The sequence below is a fragment of the Theobroma cacao genome, chromosome 4 (genome assembly GCF_000208745.1).
Source record: "Theobroma cacao cultivar B97-61/B2 chromosome 4, Criollo_cocoa_genome_V2, whole genome shotgun sequence".
In the NCBI taxonomy this organism is placed as follows: domain Eukaryota; kingdom Viridiplantae; phylum Streptophyta; class Magnoliopsida; order Malvales; family Malvaceae; genus Theobroma; species Theobroma cacao.
Window position 1 is genome coordinate 30,668,955 of NC_030853.1, and position 26,032 is coordinate 30,694,986.

A 26,032-nucleotide genomic window follows, 5' to 3' on the forward strand; every position below is an offset into this window, starting at 1 on the left:
GACCCTTCATTTCAATAAATAAATCTTTTCTTCTCTATCATAGTAATAAGATTCAAGAACCCTTTTTCCCATCAATGACCAAAACACCATCCAATTGTCTTCCTTATAGTAAAGAATTTGCCTGCCAATTCAACACCATAAGATACCTGTTTCTGACCTTTTGCTGCTATTTTTTTATTAAGTTTTCTTCATAAAGTCTTACAGCCCCCGCTTTTTTTTCCTTCTTTTTTTCTGGTTAGCAATTTTGTCCAATTTTGTCTGATATATAGATAACAAATTGGAGATTGTATAGCAGTGGCACGTCATTGAGAGTAAGAAAATCTGAATTTGATGATGATTAAAGAGCAAAAATAGCAATCTGCTGCCAATAGCATGTGGACAATTTAGTACACAAAGTAAACTGAAGATGCAAGGGACCAAGAGGGTGCAGATTAAATAAATGATTGCAGAGGGGGATTGGATCCCACACCACTTGCTGCAGAGGAAAGCATTTCTTTTTCTTTTTTTTTTTGTCTAATTCCCTTGCTTTGATCTTATATAGAAAGTTGGGAAAACGTTTAGTTAATTTACTGTATTACCTCATGATTACATTAATATTTTAACTTTAAGTCACACCCCATTGCTGACAGTTTTGAACCTAGAATCTGAGACACAATCCTTAGGTATCTCTTAAAATAACATGTTGGATACCTGCTAATAACTGTCAAGGATCAAGTGCTTATCATCTGATCAACAGGCAACATAAAGCCAGTGAAGATTGGCCAGGTGATTACCCTTTCAAGTCTACGCAAGTAAATATTTGAGTATCATGAAACATTGGAATCATCTTTAACCCTATAACTCTCATATTGATAAGGTGGGTCATAAGAAAAATAGTGATCGCATGGCAGTCTGCCAGATGTATTGGCCACTGACTCAGAAAACCAAATGATGCATTTCCATTGCTTTACAAGAACATTATTTAGAAGAAAACCAGGAACCAGGAAGAACCTGAGAAGCTAGACAAATGCCAGAGCAAAGAATCAAGGAGTTGAGGAGAAAGAAAGAGTAGGAAGAGTTGTTTTAAGCACCAATTTATTTGTCAATCATCCACCATAATCACACATTGCAAAGGAGCAGCTTTACTGTCCAGGACACTCCTGAAAGCAAGAACCACAATTGTGAGGATCATTCTGAACACCAACACACTTTCCATCACAGCAAACGAGTCCATAAGCACATGCCTGACCACATGCTCCACAGTTATTGGAATCCCTCAGTGTGTCCCTGCAAAACTGTTGAAAACAACAGGTGCTGCCACCCCAAGGATTCTTCTCACGATCCAAGCAAATTTTAGCGTCTCTGGCACATGACAGCACCCTTTGCCGCCCTCTCGAAGCAGCCCGGAAAAAGTTCAAATGTGTTGAAGCATCATCAGAGTCCTGCAAACTAAGTTCCCTTCCAGCAGCAAACCCATCATCAGACGTTTCAATCAACACAAGGGTGATGAAAAGCAGACAGTTTTTAACAGCATATCTGAAATTGGAGTTTGCAGAAAGCATGGGAACATTACACGGAACACTTGAGATTGGTGATTTTGTATCATTATCTTTGACGAGAAAAGCTGGCCCGATCCGATGAGAAAACTATCAGAGGAGACATTAATTTTTATATTGAATTTCTTATTTGAACTGGTAGGCTTTGTCAAATAATTAGCATGAAGACAGTCTCATTACGTAGAGGATCAACCTAACACGATTCAAAAAATTAAGGAGTTGAGAAGTGAAGCAGACTTGATCATGACTTGGGTACTTCTAATTTGAGAAGGCAGTTGATGCAGAACATTTCCTATTAATTTTCCTGTTAGTCAATGAGAATTTTGCAACAAATCAAAATTTTTTATTGTCCAAAAACTTATAATAATAAGCATATGCTAAGGCAAAATTTGCCTTGACTGATGCCAGAAAATAGTTTTTATGGTAGTAGAACGCAGCAAATTTGATCTGATTAAATATTCAAGCTAATCATCTAGAAACCCTTAATTTGCAGCTGATCAACAAAAGAAAATATTCATATTGACAAATTTGAACAAAAGGGTTATTGAAAAAGGAGATGGTTTGCCATAGAAGCACCAGATTAATTTGCCATTCTTTGCTTTTATGAGTTTTCTGCTAAAGCAAGCTCACTTTTAGTCCAAAGCAAAATTACAAAATGGGGTTTGATTATAGATTAGAAAGGGTGGAATCATGGGAGCACAGAAGGGACAAAACAAAATGAAAAAGTCCAAAAAAACTACCTTTAGCATTCATATGAAGCATATGCACTATCTGCAGAGAAGAAAGTAGCTAGCAAACCAAACCAGAACCTCATGAGAAAGCTGAAAGCCTGAAACTGTTGTTTTCAAAGTTCAAAAGACTAAAAAATAATTGAAGCAGATGTCAGGAGTAACATATAGCTCTATTTTCAGGATTTGGACAACCAGCTCAAATCAACCAAAAGTATGAAGTATTCAATCAATGTATTTAGTTTCTACTTTCTTGCCTCATTCCAGTTTTTCTCTTGCTTCACCACCCGTTTTCACAAAAGCTGTTTGCGCAATCATATTTCCTTCACAATTAATCATTTAGCACTTCTTATACTATAAAACATATAAATCAAATTAAACAAGTGCTTAATGCCTTGAATGCTGTCATTTATGATTTGTGAGTGTTTTCTCTTGCAAGTACAGCATGAGTTGAAACGTTGGCACGCAAGCTAAATGCAGATTTGGGCTGCAACATGAATATAATTTAGCCTAGCTAAGGCCTGGTAATATAGACTTAGTCAGGGGCCAAAAATGATATACCAAGCTTATTCCAGCTCCTGCCTGGTTTGACATGTTTAGACATGGAAACAATAAGCTTGGTTCTGATTTGGAACCTTAAACGAAAGGAAGTGAGTAAAACATCTCTGATATTATTGAAATCTTTGTTGATGAATTTGTATTTTGAAAATGTTGCTATATCTGCTAAAACCAGTATCAAAATCTAGCTAATAGGATTAGATTAGGTCCAGAACCAAACATCTTAGTGCAAATCATCTGTGATGCTTCTTGGTCTTAAGTTTAAAGCTTTTTTGCTCTTGCAATTCCATCTTATGACATGCCCCAGAATCCAAATTCGGACTACATTTCCAAAGACATGCAATGTGGTAGGCCATGAGATTTGATTCTCTTTCGTGTGTCACAGCCCCATCTGTTTTTCTCCATTAAACTAGATAATGATAGGGCTACAACTTACATGTGATTCTGATCCAACGTTGGAAACGCTTCTGCACTTTCCAGAACTAAATTTTTTTTGAGCCCGTGACAGACAAGGGTCCAATCCATCTGTAAGAGGGGTCCACCAGAGAAAGCATTACATCAAAGCCTGACCATGCAGTCTTGCATTCATTGCCTAATTTGTTCCTAAACTCAACAAGAAATCCACAAGATTTGCCCAAATATCTGATTACACAAAAAAACAACACAGTAACACTATATTTTCATCAATCCATCAAATGCTAGATCTTGGGTTTCTGGTATCTTCAAAGGAAATGGCAACCTATTGATATCGCAATTATGCTATATTTTGATTAATATGTATGTGTTCATTTAAGTAATTATGCTAATTTATTGATTTCGTAGTTATAATTAGATGAAAAAGTGTTGATAGGATAACTTTTCTGGAATCTTTTTCAAGCAAAACTTTCCTTAAAAATTTAGATGAAGAAGGCTTTTTGTTGTTTATCTCGAGTATGTGATTGTCGTTGTTTTGATGTCACATTTGACAGGAGGCTCTGATAGATCAGAACAAATTTATAGGGCATAGGGTTCTATCCTTGCTTTTAAGATGTCACTCTCATGACAGCCCCATGAATGCCATCAGAATTGGCTTCCATCATACCAAACAATGATGGATTGCATCAAGGATTACCAGAGTTGCATGTTAGCTCAACTGGATCAGATCCACAAGAAACTTGGGATCATCTTAGAAAAGATCATAGGAAAGGTTAGAATTTTATCAACATTAATTGAAGCTATATTCATAATTCCATTTGTCACTCCATTGGCAAACTGTTTGGGATGATAATGTTTGACAGACCAGTGATAGTATTAGTCCCAATGTGGCAGTGAAATCTTCTGAGAGGTCAATTCTTGCTATCTGTAGCTTGGAACAGAATATAAGGTGAAAAAAAGGAAAAAAAAAAAACTAAAAAGGGGTAAATAAACATTCCTGTTTTGATACTTCCAAAGTTCCACCTAGGTAAAGGACGAAATGGCATGTTGTTCACATATGCAAAGTACTAAGCTAAAGTTTAAGAGTTTCTGGTTTCTGTTTATCTCAGTAGACCATATGCACAATTAAATTTTATTTTCTGAATAAAAGGGTGCTAAAATACTGAAGAACAGATATGATTAGACCATAACAATAATGCAGGAAGAATCCTGTCGTGAGAAAAGGCAAAGAAAGATATATAAACATAGTAGAATCATGGTACAGTATTGATGCTGATGCAGAAAAAGGTATAATCAAATTCAAGGACTCTCTATTAGTACAGCTAACATCCTGCATTATCATACTTCAATAATCCAATCAATGTCAATAATCAATGTATAATTGTGGCGACTTATTTTTCTAAGTGATGGTAACCAAGTAAGCATGACTAACAGAAGGGAGAAACAGACAAATTTCAGAAGTGATATGATAAAAAAGACATGTGAAGGTAAATGCCAAAGAATGCTTGTTTTCTTTCTTGTTGTTTTCCCTTCTTTCCCTTCCTGAAAGGATGCAACGGTCAATATTTTGTCTGTAGCCGCTATGGGAAGCAGAGTAGAGGGACCATGAACATTTGGAATTTGGCTGGAACAGTCACGAGATTGTTATGAGCCTTCAACATTCTGCAACCCTTCTATATCACTCTTGCTCTTTTCCTTCTCTATATCTTCTGTACAAGTTGTACTTTCCTTCCTCAGGTAACTGAGAATGTCTAGCAATTTCATGGCCCCCGTTTCTCCTCCATCTGCCCCTTCTGTCTTAGCTTCATCTTGTGACCATGATAGTCCAGACCTTGAATCCATAAGGGTGCTTGTGTTTTCGATCAACCGGTACATTTGTGAATTGATAACAGATAATGAAACTAGAAATTCTCTGAGATTGAAATGTACTTCGAGGCTAAATTTCCAAAAGCAGGAGTTTTTTGAATTCTCTGAGCAAGCAGTCCTGTCAAATCTTTATTGGGGTATCGACAGCATCGAAGCTGCGTTCCAATCAAAGTGGCCAGAAGAGAAAACTTCCAGGCTAAAGAATTCTGAGAAAATGCTTCAGGTTCCAGCATTGCTTGATGAACAAGGCGTTACTGCCGGGGTTCCGAATGAGTACTTGGTTTGTTGCTCCTATTTTTACCTGTCGATCGTTAAGAACCTGCAGAAAGATCAGTTGGAGGCTGCGTTGCATTTTCTCCAAGCAATATTGGTCTCACCGATACTTGTTCGAACACAATTTGCCTCAGAACTCTGTGAAAGCGTTTTCCTTTCATGCACCAAGTGTGAGACACAAGACATGGGTCAAATGAGAAGATTACAATCTGTTCCCCGCAAGGATTTTGCTGAGGACAACCTCGGCGAATTGACAAGGCAGATGGCAAGGAGATACAAACATTGGTTAATGTATTATAGGGTCACGTTCTATGGGGAGACAACTCAACGACAACATGGACGCAGTGACATTCTGTCCCCTGCTTATGAATCACAAAACTTCGGGTAAGTTCTCTTCTGATACTCTTTAAAACATTACAGGAAAATATCAGATACTAACTTAATGATCAATGCATTAAAAATGTTCGTAATCCGTTATCCATTCTAAGTTTCTGACATGATTCAATCCTCACATTGCAGAAAACTCATAAAAATGATGCTATTAATGCTTTGAACAGAACTCAGTCTTGTACTCCATGCAGTCTAGTTAGCACTAGAAATGGGCTGGAGCCTGGAAACTTACCTCCTATTCGTTTTTGCTTCAACTTAAGCTGAATAACATGAATCTCCATCAATTAGTCTTCCTCATGAATGTTTTTTCCCTTAAGGCCAAAGTCAAAAACTCAGAATCAGATTACATGTATAAGCAGGTTATTAATACTATAATCATATTCATTTCAGGTCTGATAATTATTCTGTTAACATGAACAGGCATGAGAAAGCCAGCTGCACAGAATCTTCAAAGTCAACTGAGCACCGATACCAAGGGCAGAGTAATTTTAAGGTATGCGATTATTCCTTTGTTTAGTTTCCATTCTTATATATAACTGCAAGCTTCCAATCAGACTTAGCATCAGTATCAGAAGAAGATATTTCTTATTGTATGCTGCAACTGAACTGTGAAACCATGTAAAGCAGAATATTTAGCTTGGACTTACTAAGATTTGTTTTCTTGTATGGTAAAAAGCAAATTCAGTATGAGAAGGTGCATCCGGTTGATCCTCAAGACGTTATAACAGAGAGCATGAAAAATGAAACTCAGGCATCAACAAAAGCTAAAGAAAATCATGTTCTTTGTAAAGCTATAAAGGACTGGGATCACATCCCAAGGTTACAACTTCAGAGCATGCAGCTATACAGAGACACAAGTAGCAAACGCCTGCAGGATGTGCTGAAGGAATCCCAGTCAGATACACCTTCTGTAAATTCAGGCTTTATAGATTTTGAGGATGAATATGACTTGGAGGTGATCTTTCAAAAGACATTATGAATGCCAGCTATATACCTATTCTTGTTTCTTACGTTTTTCATCCATTTACCTTTTGGCTTGAATTCCGTAGAAAGTCAATATAATTGTTCAAGAACTTTCATTGCAGAATCACCTAATCCTAACTAATCTCTTCTTGAACCAGGAGAACATGGAGGATTATAAAACCTTGTTGGATACTACAAGAACTGATGCAGATGACCAAGAACAAGCAAGTAGTGATCAGTTCGGTAGACATTCATAATTATATCATATTTTTCTGACTGGGATATGATCAAAATGAATATTTTTCTGATATCTTCCAATTCGATTGTGCTGACCTACACAGGAAGCTGCATCCTCTTTATGGAACATCAGGCCAAGAGAACAAAGCAATAATGTTTCCTCAAGCTCCTGAGCGTCCAACAGATGAAGATGTCATTGAAGCAAACATTGCTAAGTATTTTCCTGAGAGATTGATCAGATCTGTTAAGGATATAAATTTATCCGTGCTAGAAATTGGAGACAAGAAAGTAAACACACTTCACCATGTAGAAGATGATCAGAGTCAATTAGAGCCACAAAAAGTCCAGCTCTTTGAACACATAGCACCAACCTATCAGCGGAGTAAAAGCTTGATTCAGATGAAGCAAGAAAGGACTGCTGCAAGGGAAAAGCTGGACTCATATTGCTGGGGAAAATACAGTGAATTACGCTTATCTTCAAGAAAAGATTCTAAGAGTGAATTATTGGAAATAATTGAGAAATTGGTTTCAAAACTATGTTTCTCAGATGGATTAGAGAAATCTGGCAAAGATTATGCTGTTGAAGTCACAGCCATTTACAGAATGTTAAACAATAGACAAGGTGTGAAGTATGCAATGTTGAAGGATGTGATTCTGGACCAACTGCTGATAGCTGTTTCAACTTCCAAAGATGAAACAGTGATAAGAGCATCAGTTACTGTACTAACAACCATCATTTCAGCAAACATATCACTCATTGAGGATATCAAGGGGAAGGGATTACAATTAAGTGATCTGGCAAGGGCTCTAAAACGCAATGTGCATGAAGCAGCTACTCTTATACATTTAATAAAGCCATCTCCTGCTGAAATAAAGACTTTAGAGCTCTTACCGACACTTGTGGAGGTTATTTGCACCTCAGACAGTTACAGATGTAGGCCACCAAAATCAGTTCCGCTGACACCTCCTGTAGCATCACTGATGATTATTGAAGTACTAGTAACTGCATTTGACTTTGCTACAAATAACATGCACTTAGCAGCAATAAATTCTCCTCGGGTCCTATCTGGACTCTTAGATGTTGCACGAAATCATAGTTTGGAAGAACATATTTCTTTGGCCACAATTCTTGTAAAGTGTATGCAGTTTGATGGACAGTGCAGAAAATATATATCTCAAGTTATTGCCGTGGCTCCATTTATCCATTTGCTACAAAGTAATGAGAAGCGTGCCTGGTTCATAGCACTTGAATATTTTCATGAGGTCCTTCAAATTCCACGGTATGAGCAATTACTTTGATAGTTGTATGTAATCTGAAACATGGGTAAAATGGAATAAGAGGCATGACTTTATCTTGTTAATAACCACATGTAGCTAGTGCTGCTTAGTCTAAATGTAGAAATCTTATCATGAGATTTACAACTAGATTATTTAGAGTTTAGGCCTTCTCAGATTTCAGTATCTACATTTTCCTTTTTCAGGTCATCAGCCATTAGCCAATTGCAGCAGATACAGAAAGAAGGAGGCATCAGTGTTATGAACATGTTAATGACTTGTGTTCGCCAATTGCAACCTGACTACCAACTTCTGGCAGCAAATTTATTGCTTCAGTTAGACACACTGGTAAAGGCATTTACACTGCTGATATATTTAGTCCTTTTGATTAACACAACGGACATTAGATAACTAACATTTTCTGACAAATAAAATGTAGATCATGTACCAATAAAGTGACTTCACTCGACCTGTGTAGAATGTAATCAAATGAGCTTTGATCCACTTCTACACCAGCCACATATGTGACGGGTTCAACTCTCAAACAGAACTGAGCTTACAGCTTACAGTTCTGTTCTTGCATTAGAACAGCGGACCTCATCTTTAAAATGACTACTTATGTCTTAGGCAAAATAACTTTGAGGTCAAGTAATGGCGTAAATACAAGTAGAATAAAAATCATCACACATTTCAACTTGGTAATGTTGTTTCTATAATGGCCAGGTACTATAAGATCAGATTAACACCAGACTAATATTCATTAACTAACATTTATAGCCATCTAATAAATCTATGCAGGAAAACTCGTCCAGTAAAAGTGTGTTTAGAAAGGAGGCTATGCAAGTCCTCCTTCAGTCAATAGCATCTGAAGAAAGCTCAAATTCACAGCTATTGTCAGCATTCATTCTATCAAATATTGGTGGAACTTATGCTTGGACAGGGGAATCATATACAGTAGCATGGCTGGTGAAAAAGGCAGGTTTAACCTCCATGTATCACCGAAACATGATAAGAAACTTTGATTGGTTGGATCAGAGCCTGCAGGTAAGATGCATAAAGGAGAATGTAGCATAGGTTATTAGATTGATTGTTGGTGCCAAGGAGGAAATTACATATATATTTGAATGTTCAACCTGCAGGACGCGGGAATAGACTCATGGTGCAGCAAGATTGCAAGAAGCTTCAGTGAGTTTGGGGAACCTGCATTCATTGCTTTACAAAAGGGACTAAGGAGTCAGATAAAGAGGGTTGCTCGGGACTCTCTTACAACCATTGCATGGCTTGGTTGTGAAATTTCCAAAACTTCAGATAGACTTAGATATTCAGCATGTGAGATCTTACTTGGCGAAGTTGAGAAATTTTTGCATCCTGGAATGGACCTTGAAGAAAGACTTCTAGCATGCCTATGCGTCTATAACTATGCTTCTGGAAAAGGTAATGTGTTTACACTATAAGAAATACAAATAACAATGTTTTCATTTGGCAGAAAGCAGAAGTCAATATTCATTATTAAATATGAAAATATTACATCCATTGCAATGATTTAAGTGGATGATGAATCAAGACCACAATAAATCTTAAGACAATCATAAGTGGCACAGTAGGAGGGAGAAGTCTGCAATCGGTTTGATCTATTTAGATGCATATTCTTCATGCAGGGATGAAGAAACTAATTCATTTCTCAGAGGGAGTGCGTGAGTCACTGAGGCGATTTTCAAATGTAATCTGGATGGCAGAGGAACTACATAGAGTAGCTGACTTCTATCTGTCCAATAAATCGGTTAGTGTTCTTGAGGAAAGCTTATGGCACAACTGTGTGGTCATGCCATGTGAACAATGAAATGAATAATTCTAATACCAAATGTGACATGTCAAAGGAAGGTAATGAACAAATCATAACAACTCCATCATCAGCAAGTGAAGTATCTCTGAGAAAAATGAGATTATTAATAAAAGTAATACATATGATACACTTACCACATTTTAGAACAAAGAATGCCATCTAGAAAATGTGTCAGTAAGCTCAGAACAGAATTGTACTTTTAGTTCAGCATCCTCATAACAACATCAACCACGGATGCTCATTTATTATCTTATTTTACCCTGTCAATGACAAGAACAGCGTATTTCTTGCGTTCACACTCAAATCCTCGAGGCAAGTCACAGATACAGTGGAGCTGTAACTGCCCTCATCTACTACAAGGGAATGCTTTACAGTGGATACTCTGATGGTTCAATTAAGGTATGGCCACCAGCTCCAACTCAAAATGAAACTTTTCTGGTGATTATAAGTCAACTACAAACTACATTTGCTTAAAAAATAGGAAAACTAAGGAATTACCCTAAAGCCAACATTATTATGTTAGCCTCACTTTATGAGTAATGAAAGGTTTTTGTGTCGTAAGAAAACCATAATCACCAGAAGTGGGTTTATTGAATAGGTATGGGATGTCAGAAAGCAATCAGCCACACTTGTATGGGACACGAAGGAGCACAAGAAGGCAGTAACATGCTTTTCCCTCTTTGAACCAGGGGAGAGCCTTTTAAGTGGATCTGCTGATAAGACCATTGGGGTATGCTAAATCCTTGTCCTTCTGTTTTATGTTTACCTGGACAGGTACTTATTCTCAAAATGCACACACACTTCTTTTTCAGGTTTGGCAGATGGTCCAAAACAAATTGGAGTGCATTGAGGTTATAGCAACAAAAGAACCAATTCAAAAGTTAGAGACATATGGGCAAATGATTTTTGTGATCACCCAAGGCCACCGTTTCAAGGTGACAAGTGAACAAGAATAAGGCTAGCTAACAAATATGGATTAAGGTCAAACTTTAATATGATGAAACTACTTGGCAGATAACTCTTTTGACTATTTTTCCAGGTTTTTGATTCATCAAGAACAGTCAACAGTATCTGCAAAAGCAGAAGTGTGAAGTGCATGAGGATCGTTCAGGGAAGGATTTACGCAGGCTGCACGGATTCAAGCATTCAGGTTCAATAAAGGATCTTCTTTGATACAAATTTATATAGCAATCGAAACCTTTAGTCACATATCACTCCTTCTTCCAGGAGTTATCTATAACTAGTAATAATGAGAGGGAGATCAAAGCGCCAGTAAAGAAATGGAGAATGCAAAGTAAGCCCATCAATTCAATCATCATGTATAGAGACTGGCTTTACAGTGCAAGTTCAATGGTTGAAGGTTCCAATATCAGGGTAACAACTAAATACTTCATAGATCTAACAACCGGTATATCGTGTATACGAGCCTAGATATAAATTAAAGCTAATGGTTCAGGAATGGAGAAGAAACTCCGAGCCCCAAATGTCAATGGTACCAGAGAAAGGAGCAAACATACTGGCAATGGAAGTAGTGGAAGACTTCATATACTTAAATTGCAGCTCATCAGCAAGCAGCCTTCAGGTAGATGGTTAGGATATTCATATAAGAAAGGGATCAACAAGCTGTTTTTTCCTTCTTTTTAGGACTACTTCTTTCAGTTGGTAATTCAATATGTACCCTTTTGCCGAGCAGATTTGGTTGAGAGGAACACAACAGAAAGTGGGGAGAATATCAGCAGGAAGTAAGATAACCAGCCTGATCACTGCCAATGACATCGTTCTATGTGGTACAGAGTCCGGGATCATCAAGGTATCTAACTTTCAGATTCTCTCTTTCCCAATTCTGCATCCAATCCTGATGTTCTTCCTTCACTTCTAATTTCCATTTCCCTTACAGGGCTGGATCCCCCTCTAGCTGAGAACTCCATACCTGGAAAGCTAGTGTTAGAACAATATACATAGAAAACAAAGATCATTCGAGCTGTCATACCATTGACTGAGAATAGTTTTTCACTACTCCTAAAAGAATGGTTTTTCGTGTACATTTTGTAATATTATGTAATCACAGTAGTAGTTCAAGACTGCCATTGTTCATATCACAGAACGGTGATCAAAGAATGAATGCATATATACCACATAGGAGTTATGTCTTCTACTTATCCCATGGTGTAATGAATAATAATATTGATTTCCTTTAAGATTTCGAGTTTTGTTGGTAAAAAGAATAATAATATTGACTTTGAGTATTATTTATGTAAAGAATAATAATATTGACTTTGTCTACGATTTCAAAGTCACGAAATCTTAAATAATTTAAATTTTTAATTATTTTTTATCAAAATCTTTTCCTAATTATGCACTTAGATTTATTTTTAATCTTTCTTTTTGTAATTAGAAATGTCCAAGATTTAAAAAATAAATGAAGATTATCTATTAATATAGTACACATGTAATCAATGCCATTAACTATTTAACTCAACAAACGAGAGATTGTTGTAAAATTGAACATATTTTCGATTTAATTTAATTCATTTAAAAAATTTTGAAAATCGAATTAAGTAAATATTATTTAATAATTAATTAAATTAATTGAAAATTAAGTATTAATTGATCAACTCAATTAATACATAATTATAAGAATTCAATTAATGAAAAAAAATACAAAATCGAAACAGATTGAGTTGAATTAATCGATTTAATTATATTTATTTTTTATTTAGAATATGTTTGATTTGATTTTTTTTAACTTAAAAGTTATTATGAGTTTTTATGAAAAATAATGATTTTTAATTATTTTTTTAAAAAAATTTATCAAAAAATCATATTTAGTCTAACTTTTATTTTTTAAAAATAAATAAATTGAAAAAAAATTAAGCTAAACATGTAATAAATAAATTGACTTTTCTAATTTTTCTTTATATTTTAGCAATGAAACATAAACTTTAAAATAATATTACGTTGGGCTTCAGAGGTTAAAGGGGTCGGTAGGTTTTCTCACTCTGATTCTTCTTCTTTCTTGTGCTTTGCTCGTCGCCGGCCACGTCTCTCATTTTTATAAAAATAGAGAATTAGGGTTTAAGCATTCACGTTTCGTTTCAATCTGTCCTAAAACCCTAGTCTCCAAATCTCCCGAATCGGGGAGAAGATGCCAGGACCAACGCTGGAGATGGAGCCAGTAGAGCCACAGTCATTGAAGAAGCTCAGTCTTAAATCCCTAAAGCGCGCTCTCGATCTCTTTAGCCCTATCCATGGCCAATTCGCTGCTCCTGACGCCGAAAGGTTGCGTCTTTTTCTTTAAAAGAACAAATTTACAATCTTTGTTTTTTTTAATTTATTAACTCAAATTTCATTAAAAACCTACATGAAACTAAGGGGTTTTTTCTTTTTCTTGAATGCAGCAAAAAGATTCGTATGAGCCACAAGGTTAGTCGGATTTGCTTAAATTTTAGTTTTTTTTCTTTATTATTATAATGAGGATTGTTTATCGGATTGTAAATGGATTTGTTAGATAAATGTTGAGTATAGTCGAATTAAAAGCGCGCCGGGTCAACCTTCGAGGCAAGCTAATTCAGGTGCAGCTACTGCCGGGAATCAAGGCTCGGCACCTTCGAATGCCCTTGCTCTTACAGGTAATTTTTTTTTTTTGGTGCAAAGGAGTACGTTCACCTACTGATTAGCTAATCTAGGAAACGAACACTAATAATAGCATTAAACAAAAGACTCTTCACTTCATCAGGGAATCCATAATTTCATGGTGACCTAGTGGCCATTGACTGGCATAGGAAGCCACCAAATCTACGCAAAAGTTTGATTGAATAAAATGAAGTGCTTTAGCTTGATAATTTGTTCAATTAAGTTTCCTGGTTTGTGTCAGAGTAGCCTGGTACTTAATTATGCTAGATACAATGATTTTGGGCCAGTTATTACTGATGTATGTTTTAGTAGCTTGTTAACTATGGTGAGGCTTGTGTAATTGTAACTTTAAATGGTTAATTGAGCAGGTTCATCAGATTCTAGGGATTCTCAAAAGCAAGGGACTCAAAATGCTTTAGTTGTTGGTCCAACTTTGCAACCAAAGGGGCAGTAAGTTCTGTTGCGTTAAATTTTTTATACTAATCTGTTACTACTTCCCCAATGAATTTGCGGATATGGATATTTAATTTTAATGTTAAATAAAGGCCCCTGCATTCTTTTTCTTTGATCCATTTCTGCTATGCAGAAGAACTTGTGTTGCTAAGTGGTGGTACTAATTTTTTTTTTTCTCTTTGTCTCCTCTTTTCCAGAAATGATGTCGGTACTTCGGGCAAAAGCATCGCCGTGGTTTCTGCTTCTGCACCCTTTTCTGAAAGGTTTCTGCTTTCCCCCTGTTATGCATTTTCTGACTCCTTGATAATTTGATAAGTTGTGCAATCAAGTGAGTTGTTATCGTGCCTTATTACATTTCTTTCCCATTGTGGTTTTTTTATTGCTTACATGCTCTCATATGTGAAAATTGATCTCTATCGTGCAATTAGACCTTCCATTTCATGTATCTTTCACTTACCAGTATTTAGGCATGCAGCAAACTTTGTAAGTGAATGTGTGCGATTATGTTTTGGCCTATGCATATGGCAGGATTTATTCAGGCACATGATTTATGAGTGAATTACCAATTGGTGGAACCATTTATGTTCTGTTCTGCTGTCTTGTATCCTGCAAATATAGGACATTGTAGCTTGAAGATTTCTGTATTCTTTCATGTGACAGGCTAACAACTTCTGCAATAATAGAAAGAATCCCAAGCAAATGGCCACGTCCAGTGTGGCATCGTCCATGGAAGAACTACAGGGTGAGAATCTTGTTCCTAATGATGCAGTGGTTTATAGAAATACCAGAGGGGTTTGTTGTTGATTTCATGGTCACATGCAATCAAATGTAATTGTTGTTTTCTCTTTTTATTTCCCCTGGGGGGCATACACAAGCAGTTTTGGACGCCTTCCCCCTCCTTGACTGCATTACTTTACTGGCCTGCATCTTTCTTGTCCATCACACTGATATTATGTCCTATTTTTTGATGAACATGTTTATAAGCTACATCGAGAGTATTATTCACTAATTTCACTTTTGTGATGATGCAGTCTATCTCAATTGGTTGAATTTTTCCTGTTGAACTTTTTTCATGGCTGCTTCTTTGCATTCCAGTTCATGTAGGTTACTTGACATGTTTAAATGGGTTATGCAGGTCATCAGTGGGCATTTGGGATGGGTGAGATCTGTGGCCTTTGATCCGAGTAACAATTGGTTTTGTACTGGTTCTGCAGATCGTACAATCAAGGTATCAAGCTTTTAACACATTTTTTGAGCACATTTTTTAGCACATTTCTCCTTCTCTCTTTCTTTTTCCTATGCTAGTATACAAGCTTCATAAAATGGATGTTGATTTGACAATTCAGCCATTACCTGTTGAAAATGACTTTTTTCTTTTCTGTGCCTTAATCTCGGCATGCTAGATATGGGATGTAGCAAGTGGAAGGCTAAAGCTCACACTAACCGGACACATTGAACAGATACGAGGTTAGTCTTTACTTCTTTAGAAAATTTCTCAGGTGTCAATAGTTTTTACTGGCAACCCATGGTGTGGATGATGATTATTAATCATGGATTTAGAATTATTGAGAAAGATAAATTTTATTCACAGGCCTCGCTGTCAGTAACAAACACACATATATGTTCTCTGCTGGTGATGATAAGCAAGTTAAATGCTGGGACCTTGAACAGAACAAGGTCAGAACTCATAAACTTATTGCTTTGAATCTGTAACTACTAAGAACTTCAGAAGTAATTTTTTATTCCCTCACTGTTGAAATCATTCTTGTTATTGAAACTTATAAATTGCTCTATAGGTTATTCGGTCTTATCATGGTCACCTAAGTGGTGTTTATTGCTTGGCTCTTCATCCTACTATTGACATTTTGCTAACTGGGGGACGTGATTCTGTTTGCCGGGTATGAAATTTGTCGACATATAGAAACTACTCATAAATTAATGTTTTGGTTACAAGTTGTTTTGGTTGCTTAATGTAATTGGGTTTTTATGGTTTCTGCTGATTTTGGAGTCATGAAATCAAATTTTTTCTCTGATGGAACAATGATTGTCAGGTATGGGATATTCGCACCAAGATGCAAATATTTGCATTATCCGGGCATGATAACACCGTTTGCTCAGTTTTTACTCGACCAACGGTACAAAGATCTTTTTCTCTTGTGAAATGGAAATTTCTGCCTTACATGGTTGCAGAAAGTCAATTTCAATTTTCTTTTATTTAACTGTATTATTTATTTGTGTTTTGGACTGGTGAATTATATTTTAATAGAACTATGCATCTCATCTTACAGGATCCACAAGTTGTTACTGGCTCCCATGATTCAACCATAAAATTCTGGGACCTAAGATACGGTAAATTAAACATATGTGACATTTTCTTTTATTTTTCCTCAACTGTTTTGTTTCATTTGTAATAAATTGTGTGTTCAATGTCTAGGAAAAACGATGTCAACTCTAACACACCATAAGAAGTCTGTGCGAGCAATGGCATTACATCCTAAAGAGTTTGTGCCCCCACATGTTATTTATTGATTGACATAAAACATGGAGCTGTGGCTGAATATATTTTGCTATTCTCTGCTCTTAATTTTTCTCAACTTTTCTGTATCAGGGATTGTTTTGCTTCCGCATCAGCTGATAACATCAAGAAATTCAATCTTCCAAGGGGAGAATTCTTACACAATATGCTGTAAGTGAAAGCCATTTTACTAGATGTTTGTTTGTGTGTATTTTAATGAACTGACATAGTATCACTTTTTGTGTTTCTGGAGCAGCTCTCAGCAAAAAACTATAATTAATACCATGGCTGTCAATGAGGATGGTGTATTGGCTACTGGAGGTATGTTTTCATATTGAATAATTTTGACTTTGTGAATTTTATTGAGTACATGCCTTTGTTCTTTAACTTTTTCTTTTATGCTGACCTACCTCTAAATATGCAAGTAATGCTTCTAATAATATTATTCTCACAAATTATCGAAGGTGACAATGGGAGTTTGTGGTTTTGGGATTGGAAGAGTGGTCACAATTTCGAGCAAGCCCAGACGATTGTACAGCCTGGTATGTTTTTCTGGATTCTCTTCTGGCTGGTGTTTGTTGATTGTGCAGTGGGAAAATGATTAACACAATGAATGCTTTATTACAGGCTCATTGGAGAGTGAAGCTGGTATTTATGCTCTCTGTTATGATGTAACTGGCACAAGATTGGTTTCCTGTGAAGCAGACAAGACAATTAAAATGTGGAAAGAAGATGAAACCGCAACTGAACAAACTCATCCTCTCAACTTCAAACCACCCAAGGACATCCGTCGGTTCTAGTCACAACCTTCTTGCTGATCTCCTTGGTAACCATTCTAGTTGTTGTACAATGATTCGAGTTATGTAAGATTAAAATTCCATAGTTTCCATCTTTACTGACGCATGGTTGTGAGAAAATTGGTGTAGCTATAGCTACTTTGTAGTTCATCAACTTTAATGAGAAGAAGTTTTGTCATAGTTATCTTTGCTTAAGAGACAAAACAGAGTATGTCGGTAAGCCTCTGATAATGATGCATTCATTGGTCCGATTTGGGTGTGTTAGACCGGGTGATTATCATATTCAAAAGCCTATTCTGGCGGTTCAAGAAATGTAAATGTTCATCTAAAAGTAAAGGGAAAGTCTTCTTTCCTTTTAGATCTAATAAGAAAAAACTAATACAAAATAAGAAAAGTTTTGTTGCATCCGAATATTTGATTCAAATTTCTTCCTTAATATTTATTTAAAAACAATTTAAAAAAAAAAGAAAGAAAGAAAGAAAATTCAGAGACTTGGCCGTTAGCGCATGTTTGAGATGATGATGGTCCCCAAGAATTCTACTTAAGAATTTAAGAATGACAACTTGAACAATTTAATGCATGTTGGCTTAGGATTGGCTTATTTGAATGAAATGTTGAAGTAAAGGCCAAAAATAGAGCTGTATTGCTGTCAACGTTACGGTCTCGTGAACATGTTAAAGCATGCGTTAAACCAAGATTGGTAATGCCATTTTATGTAATTGTGAAACAAAAGCAATGGCATATGACGAAGCAGGCAAAGCTTAAAATCAAAACAAAAGGGGCTGCACCGGCCAGGAGCCTTAGAGCGATTATACAGCGGGATTCCATGCATGAACCCTTCTGTACCGGTCACTTCTAACAAATGCTCAGTCTCTCCTCATAACTCTCGTTTTCCACTTGGAAACATTCAAAATCTTCCAATCAAAGCTCTCTTCAGCATTTTCTCAGAGAAAATTGCTGTAACATCTTCTCCAACACCCCGCATTAGCCAAAATGAACTCCGAACTAATTCATAGAAACCAAACAACCTCAACACAACCGACTCCCACTCCACGAGGTAAACCTTCGAACCTCGTCAAAAACTCGACGACCCCATTTCGTTACATGCTTCAGAAGCAGCGTTTTGTCTTTGTTCTTGTCGGTATCGCCATTGCTGCACTCTTTTTCAACACTTTTCCTATATCATCACCATCACAGGACCCGATTCATGGTGTAATTCCGGACCCGGTTTTGGCATCCGAATCCGCCCATGTGACTCGGAGAGTCCTATACGAAGAACACCCTGAGCCCTTACAACGCAGTAATGTTGCTGGCAAGGTGCCACTGGGAGTGAAAGGGAAGAGCTTGAGGATATTGGTCACTGGTGGAGCTGGGTTCGTGGGAAGCCACCTTGTGGACCGTTTGATAGGAAGAGGTGATAGTGTGATCGTGGTTGATAACTTCTTTACAGGGAGGAAAGAGAATTTGGTGCACCATTTTGGCAATCCTAGGTTTGAGCTCATCAGGCATGATGTTGTTGAGCCAATTCTCTTGGAAGTTGATCAGATCTATCACTTGGCTTGCCCTGCTTCTCCTGTTCATTACAAGTTTAATCCTGTCAAGACCATTATATCCTTTCTTTCATTCTTTCTTTTTCTTTCAGATAATCAAAATTTTGTTTGGTTGCAAAGAAGATGTAGGAGGAAAGAAGACATGGGTTATGAATATGAACTTTTCCATAGTCATACGTGTTGCTTTCGTTGCAAACCAACATAAAATCAATAACCAAACTTCAGCTTAGTTTTGTTTTGTTTTGAAAGGAACTGCTTTTGTTGGCTGTAAAAATGTTTTTTTATTGGTATATAGTATAGCATCTCTACTCCATATACAACTCTACATGTCTTCTCATTTTACCAAAGACAGGGAACTTTTGATTTATGTTTTCTTTGTCATGTCTCTGTATCTTTTACTTCTGCGTCGTGTACTTGGAATCCTTGATTTGATCGGGGCCATGGATCCACAAGACAAATGTGGTGGGCACATTGAACATGCTAGGACTTGCAAAGAGAGTCGGTGCCCGCTTCTTGTTAACAAGCACCAGTGAGGTCTATGGCGATCCTCTGCAGCATCCCCAGGTCGAGACCTATTGGGGCAATGTCAATCCCATCGGTTAGTTCATCGGTTTGCTCTACACTCCTTTACATAGCAAGTCACTCACTCTTTTCCTCTTCTCTCCTAGTAATGAATGCCCTTCATATGATCATACCACGAGAAACTCATCTAGACCTTAATATGAGAACTCTGAATATGGCTTGGAACATCGGCAGGTGTAAGAAGCTGCTACGATGAGGGCAAGCGCACTGCCGAGACCTTGACCATGGACTATCATAGAGGCCTTGGCATCGAGGTTGTATAATAATTTTCACTGTTTTTCGCTTGCTTCATATTTCTCTTGACAATGAAAATTCCATGGAAGGAAACAAAATAATCTGTAAACTGTTCATTCATCAGGTGAGGATTGCTCGGATTTTTAACACCTATGGACCACGCATGTGCATCGACGATGGCCGTGTTGTCAGCAATTTTGTGGCACAGGCTTTAAGAAAGGAGCCGTTGACTGTCTATGGTGATGGAAAGCAAACCAGGAGTTTCCAATATGTGTCAGACCTGGTAAAACTTATCTGATACATTCATAATGGGTTAATTTTCAGTATCCTGTTTTCACCAAGGCATTAAGGAAATGCTGGTCACTTTGTGTAGATGTCACAGAGCTTTAATCGTACTTGAACTTTAGGTACATGTCCTCTTACCAGGCGCATCTTTTAGTTAGGTTCTGCGGCTTAGTTAAAGCCATATTTTCATCTGCTTTGGTTATGGTCCGAGGTCAATGTACATTAATGAGAAACAATCTATGAAGATCTGTAGTTCAATTTATTTGCGGGGAAGAAGGTTGGTGGCTGGGGCTAGGGGTAGGCTGCCGCTGGTTTCTGTCCTCTAGATTATAAGCTTACAGTACAGGTACTAATGGTCAAAACAGGACCCTGATGAGAAATGTTCTGTTGTATCTGAACAACTACACAGGTGGAGGGTCTAATGCGATTGATGGAAGGCGATCACGTGGGTCCTTTCAATCTTGGAAACCCTGGTGAATTCACCATGCTTGAACTTGCTGAGGTAAATCTGTTAAAAATGTGTCGATAGTTTCACTATCTTTCCATCTAAATTGCATTGCTTCTTCCCATCATTCCCAGACTATTCAACTTGGATGAATCTCTCCTAAAATTAATATGCAAATTCAAACTTGTTGTCAGCAATACAATCACCATTGGGGTAAGAATGGTGATTAATCAACCATTTTTGCAGCCATGAACGAATGCAGGATCCTATGCGTCTTTTTTGCAGGGCCCAAGTTCTTTTCATTCTTCAGTTCATCAGATTATAATCTCTATCTGCCTATGGCTATTGCATTTTGCGAACCTGTTACAGCAGAAACAGGAACTGCAATCTAAGAAGAGTTAAATTTGCCATCCTGGTAATGCTGCAGGTGGTGCAGGAAACAATTGATCCCAATGCAAAGATAGAGTTCAGGCCCAACACAGAGGATGATCCGCACAAGAGAAAACCCGACATCTCAAAGGCTAAACAGCTTCTCGGTTGGGAACCAACCGTGTCCCTCCGCAAAGGGCTTCCTCTCATGGTCTCGGATTTTAGGCAAAGAATATTCGGTGAACAGAAAATGGGTGGTGCAGCCGCTGAATGATTGGAGAAAGGAAACACCTTTGGCCATGGCTATTTATCAGAGTCCTAATTAAGTGAAAAATAAATTGGCAGCCGGGGAGATTTTTTATTTCCATTTTTTCTTGAGAGTGATAGAGCAATCCAATTTTTGTCTTTGTACATTATCTTCTCTACTATTCCATCCTTTGCTTCTCAAGGGCAAGTCATTTACAATGCCAACAAGCAATTTCTTTACATGCATCCACCTCTTAGCTATCAGAATTATGTACGTATGGTCATAAAAGAGTAGAACTCAATGAATAAATTTGAAGTTATACGATGTAAGTTATCGGTTTTATACTTTTGTACACCGTTAATATATAAATTCTATACACTATCAAATATAATTTCGATCGATAAATATAAAAAATATTACTTAATGTGAATTACTTATAAAGACTCAAAATAGTACTTACCAAAACTTTAGATATAATATCATATAAGGATTTTTCTTCTCTTAATTGTATGCCAAAACTAGAAATCAAATTAGAATTATTCATCAATTCAATTATCTATTACGAGTATTAGAATAAAATTTGAGTCAATATACTTTATAATGTTATTTATTGAAATTGTTATGCCATACTTGAAAATAGAATGGTTAAATCATTTACTCATTAATTTCAATTATCATAACTTTTTAAAAGAATATTGGATGACAAGAGTTCTTATTTTTTAATTTATGCCAAAAATTGGAAAACATTTTTATTAAAAAATTGATCTAAAATTAAATTTTGGGAAAAAAAAACAAACAAGGAGTTTAAGAAGGGCTTTGTCTTCTTCAACAAACAAAGCCCATACCCAACCCAGCCCAGCCCAAAATAACCCAAACCTGAGCCTTATCATACGGGCTCAGCAAGGCCTGTGCCGCAGGATATTGGATTTGACGAAACTACCCTCATTTCAGTCATTTCGGCATAAATATCACCATCCCTAGCTACTGCGCTTCCCTTTCTCTCCCAAAGCTGCGTTTTCTTCCTGCAAACTGAGCAAACACCTCAAGCAATCGATCAGGTTCGTTGATTGTTTTCTATTCCTTGTGCTGATTTTATTGTTATTTTTCATTTTTTTTTGTGTTTGCTATTTTTGGCTGTGTCTGTCCGAATTTGTATTATTTGATTTCTTTTTTTGTGTCGTTGCTTTAATTTTTTTTCTCTTTTTTTTTTCATTTTGTTCTCTAGAGAATTCGTTTTTATTTTTTCTGTGAAGGTTGAAGGTAAACGAAGCTTAAATTCTAGCACTGGAGGGGTTTATTGTATTTAGGGTTTTTGGGGGGGCAATGAATTAGGAGACTTAAGTAATCAGAATTTCTTTTTTGAGTCATCCAAATTGCTCTTCTTCACATTCGAATCCAACATTTCCTCTTTGTGATTTCAGGGTCGGATCAAAAACTAGGTCAGGAAAGTGTCTGTGCTTTCCTAGGTTTTAGAAACTGGGCTTTTAAGGTTTCTGCTGTGATTTATTGGATTTCAATTTGATTTCTTACGTTTGTTGAAGGTTCTTTGTTCTACTGCTAGAATACTATATTTGGAAACTTGGTTTGCTTCTACTTTAAGTGAAATGATTTCCTCTTCTGGGATATGCTCTGGTTACAGTTCTTATTGAAGCAGAAAGACCTTTATTAGGAGCAGTCAAAATGTCGAGAAAAGGTTTGATGGAGCAAGACTTAAGTAAGCTGGATGTAACAAAGTTGCATCCACTCTCTCCTGAAGTTATATCTCGGCAGGCTACTATAAATATTGGTAATGTTCAAACGTTGTTGTGATCAAAACTCCGTGTAGTGTTTATGGTACAAATAGTTATGGTTATTTTATGAATAAAACTTTGATTTGTATTTCAATTTATCAGGCACTATAGGGCATGTGGCACATGGGAAGTCAACAGTTGTGAAAGCTATATCTGGCGTTCAGGTGATTTAGCTTATTTTTAATGAGTGATATCCAATGAGGCTGTGATTAGTTACCTTTCAAGAGTCTGCTTATTATTTTGTGCCTTGTGTATGGTGAGTAGTGTTGCTGTTGAATTTAGGAGTCTAGTAGATGTAACTTGTTGGGCCTTGTGCCTTGTGTTTTTTTCTACAGACTGTTCGTTTTAAAAATGAGTTGGAGCGTAATATTACTATTAAGCTTGGATATGCAAATGCAAAGATATACAAATGTGAAGATGAACGTTGCCCTCGTCCTATGTGCTACAAGTAGGTTGATATCTAGCAATTGTTTCTTAACAAATTTCATGAGTATTAAGAATAACTTCAAATTTGATCTGAAACTGTTTTGTAGGGCATATGGTAGTGGAAAGGAGGATAGTCCTCTTTGTGATGTGCCAGGCTTTGAAAACTGCAGGATGAAGTTGCTGAGACATGTATCTTTTGTAGATTGCCCGGTAAGGTCCTGAGTGGTACTCTTGGAAATGAGGAGATTATGATTTAAGTTTTCTCACTCTCTCGCTTGCATACTAACTCTTGTTTCAGTGCTATAAAAGGGATTAAACGTATTACCTTTCAGATTTATAAAAGTTTTCTATTTCGTCATATATGAATTTAATTTCTATCTTCTTTGTTTCCATCAGGGTCACGATATTCTCATGGCTACCATGCTTAATGGAGCTGCAATTATGGATGGTGCATTACTTCTCATAGCTGCCAATGAAAGCTGTCCACAACCTCAAACTTCTGAGCATCTGGCTGCTGTTGAAATCATGCGACTCCAGCATATTATAATTCTCCAAAACAAGGTTGATCTTATTCAAGAGAATGTAGCCATCAACCAGCATGAAGCAATTCAGAAATTTATTCAGGTTAGTTATTTTGTTTTACAAAAAATGGACAGATATTTCATTCTTGTTTTTTTGGCTAAAAATAATTCATTGCAGGGTACTGTTGCTGATGGTGCACCAGTGGTACCAATTTCTGCACAGTTAAAATATAATATCGATGTTGTCTGCGAGTACATTGTTAAGAAGATCCCTATTCCAGAGAGAAACTTTGTCTCACCCCCTAACATGATTATCATCCGATCATTTGATGTCAATAAGCCAGGGTTTGAGGTTGATGAGATTAAAGGTGGTGTTGCTGGTGGAAGTATACTTAGGGTACGTTTTTATTGGAAAGTGCTTAGTTCTTTTATTTGGAGATGAATGCTCAGCACTACAAGTGCTTCTTATTCACAGTTGGTGAACATTTTTACTTACTACACACTGGAGATTTTCCATACTTTTTGGCTTGTTTCATGCATGTCTGCAATAGTGCTAAGGTCTATGCTCTGTTAATTAGTTGACAGTCCAAGACATAGCATGCAATTAAATGGCAAATTTACAAACATTAACTTCTACCTGTTAGTAGTTGCTAGAGAATGGATTTAGAGTGAGCTTCTGTAGCTTTGGTTTGTATACATGATTGTTTGTTTAATATTTGTTCTTTCAGGGTGTTTTGAAGGTGAACCAATTTATTGAAGTTCGTCCTGGGATTTTTCATAAGGATGAAAATGGGAACATCAAAGCTGCACCCATATATTCCAGAATAGTCTCACTGTTTGCTGAACAAAATGAACTACAATTTGCCGTTCCAGGAGGTCTGATTGGTGTAGGAACAACTATGGACCCAACTTTGACACGTGCTGATAGGTTGGTGGGTCAAGTCCTAGGAGAGGTTGGGTCACTCCCAGAAGTTTTTGTTGAGCTTGAGGTAGGTGCTGGATTTCTTTAGCAGGGGGCACACCTAGTTTGCTAAACATTTGGCATATGTTAAGCAAGTCGGTTATCTAGTTTATCTGTTTCTTCCTTGATTGGTAGGTTGGGAAGCCATAGTGGTTCCTATATTTTAATTTAAAAATGAATCTCTCCCTCTCTCTTTTTTTCCCAGAAGGAGATGGGTTTGGTTTGCTAAGTGGTGATGGTTTATTCTGTTGGATGTTGTCAGTGGCCGCTGCCATAGTGAACAATATTATAGAAATTGCAAGCTAATAACAAAAATGAAAAATAAATGTTGACTGCTGTCATCTTCTGAAACTTTGTGTATGTTCTAATTGTGCAGGTAAACTTCTTCCTTCTTCGAAGGCTTCTTGGTGTTAGGACAAAGGGCTCAGAGAGGCAGGGGAAGGTCTCAAAGCTGGCCAAGGGAGAGATCCTAATGTTGAACATTGGTTCTATGTCAACTGGGGCTCGAGTCATAGCTGTAAAGAACGATTTGGCAAAGCTGCAACTCACATCTCCTGTGTGCACCAGCAAGGGAGAGAAGATTGCACTAAGTCGGCGTGTTGAGAAGCACTGGCGTCTAATTGGATGGGGCCAAATTCAAGCTGGAACAACCCTTGAGGTTCCACCCTGCCCCCTTTGAGCATCGATAAAACAGGTAGAGACAGAAGCAAAAACATCAGTAGAAAAGGCACAAGAAACGATTTTTTATTGAAATGTGGGAAGGCAGACGAGATCTTGGTACTATTTTTGTCAGATGGAGAAGAAAACATTTGTTTGGATAAATTTCATCACTGTGTATGTTGTTCTTTTTCCCCTGTTATCTGCTGTTGGGGAACTTGATTGTTCCTTACGAACCATTTTGGAGTTTTGTTTCCTGGGAGTCTTTTAAACTAGGCGGAAGCATGGAGTTTTTACTGGGCTATATCGCCGGCAGACAATGTTGGAAATTAGAGTTGAGAGAAGTTGTTGCCTGAAACCTGTGTTGCTGTCTTCATGAAGCCATATATGATATGCCTAAGGCTGAGGGGTTATATGTTAATCACTTGAGCCCCAATCTTGCACTTTTTATAGCTTAATCGAGGCCCAATCATCTTAATTCAAAA

The 26,032-nt window shown here is 37.0% G+C and overlaps 5 protein-coding genes across 6 annotated transcripts; 4 read left to right on the forward strand and 1 right to left on the reverse strand.

Annotated features, from left to right (window-relative positions):
* LOC18603518 (stigma-specific STIG1-like protein 1) lies at window positions 1,122-1,541 on the reverse strand. Its single transcript, XM_007035551.2, has one exon. The coding sequence runs from the start codon at window positions 1,539-1,541 to the stop codon at window positions 1,122-1,124; it is 420 nt and encodes a 139-aa protein (XP_007035613.2).
* LOC18603519 (putative E3 ubiquitin-protein ligase LIN-1) lies at window positions 4,903-12,304 on the forward strand. Of its 2 annotated transcripts, none has more exons than XM_018120165.1 (17): window positions 4,903-5,758; window positions 6,185-6,257; window positions 6,441-6,719; window positions 6,886-6,965; window positions 7,069-8,244; window positions 8,446-8,587; window positions 9,038-9,283; window positions 9,379-9,673; window positions 9,898-10,019; window positions 10,362-10,481; window positions 10,681-10,812; window positions 10,895-11,017; window positions 11,122-11,232; window positions 11,310-11,456; window positions 11,539-11,664; window positions 11,776-11,892; window positions 11,980-12,304. In XM_018120165.1, the coding sequence occupies exons 1-17, from the start codon at window positions 4,983-4,985 to the stop codon at window positions 11,995-11,997; spliced, it is 4,083 nt and encodes a 1,360-aa protein (XP_017975654.1). In that variant the 5' UTR covers window positions 4,903-4,982; the 3' UTR covers window positions 11,998-12,304. The 2 variants fall into 2 exon arrangements, with proteins under 2 accessions (XP_017975654.1, XP_017975655.1); XM_018120166.1 differs by having other exon boundaries at window positions 6,450-6,719.
* Window positions 13,029-17,728, forward strand: LOC18603521 (protein pleiotropic regulatory locus 1). The gene is made up of 18 exons (XM_018120304.1): window positions 13,029-13,066; window positions 13,228-13,361; window positions 13,481-13,505; window positions 13,591-13,711; window positions 14,084-14,165; window positions 14,366-14,431; window positions 14,829-14,910; window positions 15,304-15,396; window positions 15,572-15,635; window positions 15,760-15,845; window positions 15,965-16,066; window positions 16,220-16,303; window positions 16,457-16,517; window positions 16,603-16,669; window positions 16,777-16,854; window positions 16,940-17,004; window positions 17,148-17,225; window positions 17,311-17,728. Exons 2-18 carry the CDS (start codon window positions 13,228-13,230, stop codon window positions 17,481-17,483), a joined length of 1,461 nt encoding a protein of 486 aa, XP_017975793.1. The 5' UTR covers window positions 13,029-13,066; the 3' UTR covers window positions 17,484-17,728.
* On the forward strand, window positions 18,241-21,513 carry LOC18603522 (UDP-glucuronic acid decarboxylase 2). Its single transcript, XM_018119941.1, has 6 exons — window positions 18,241-19,088; window positions 19,481-19,628; window positions 19,787-19,866; window positions 19,971-20,129; window positions 20,541-20,633; window positions 21,004-21,513. Exons 1-6 carry the CDS (start codon window positions 18,474-18,476, stop codon window positions 21,217-21,219), a joined length of 1,311 nt encoding a protein of 436 aa, XP_017975430.1. The 5' UTR covers window positions 18,241-18,473; the 3' UTR covers window positions 21,220-21,513.
* LOC18603523 (eukaryotic translation initiation factor 2 subunit gamma) lies at window positions 22,176-25,995 on the forward strand. Its single transcript, XM_007035559.2, has 9 exons — window positions 22,176-22,250; window positions 22,832-22,978; window positions 23,085-23,146; window positions 23,318-23,430; window positions 23,516-23,618; window positions 23,805-24,032; window positions 24,108-24,326; window positions 24,658-24,918; window positions 25,267-25,995. The coding sequence occupies exons 2-9, from the start codon at window positions 22,873-22,875 to the stop codon at window positions 25,567-25,569; spliced, it is 1,395 nt and encodes a 464-aa protein (XP_007035621.1). The 5' UTR covers window positions 22,176-22,250; window positions 22,832-22,872; the 3' UTR covers window positions 25,570-25,995.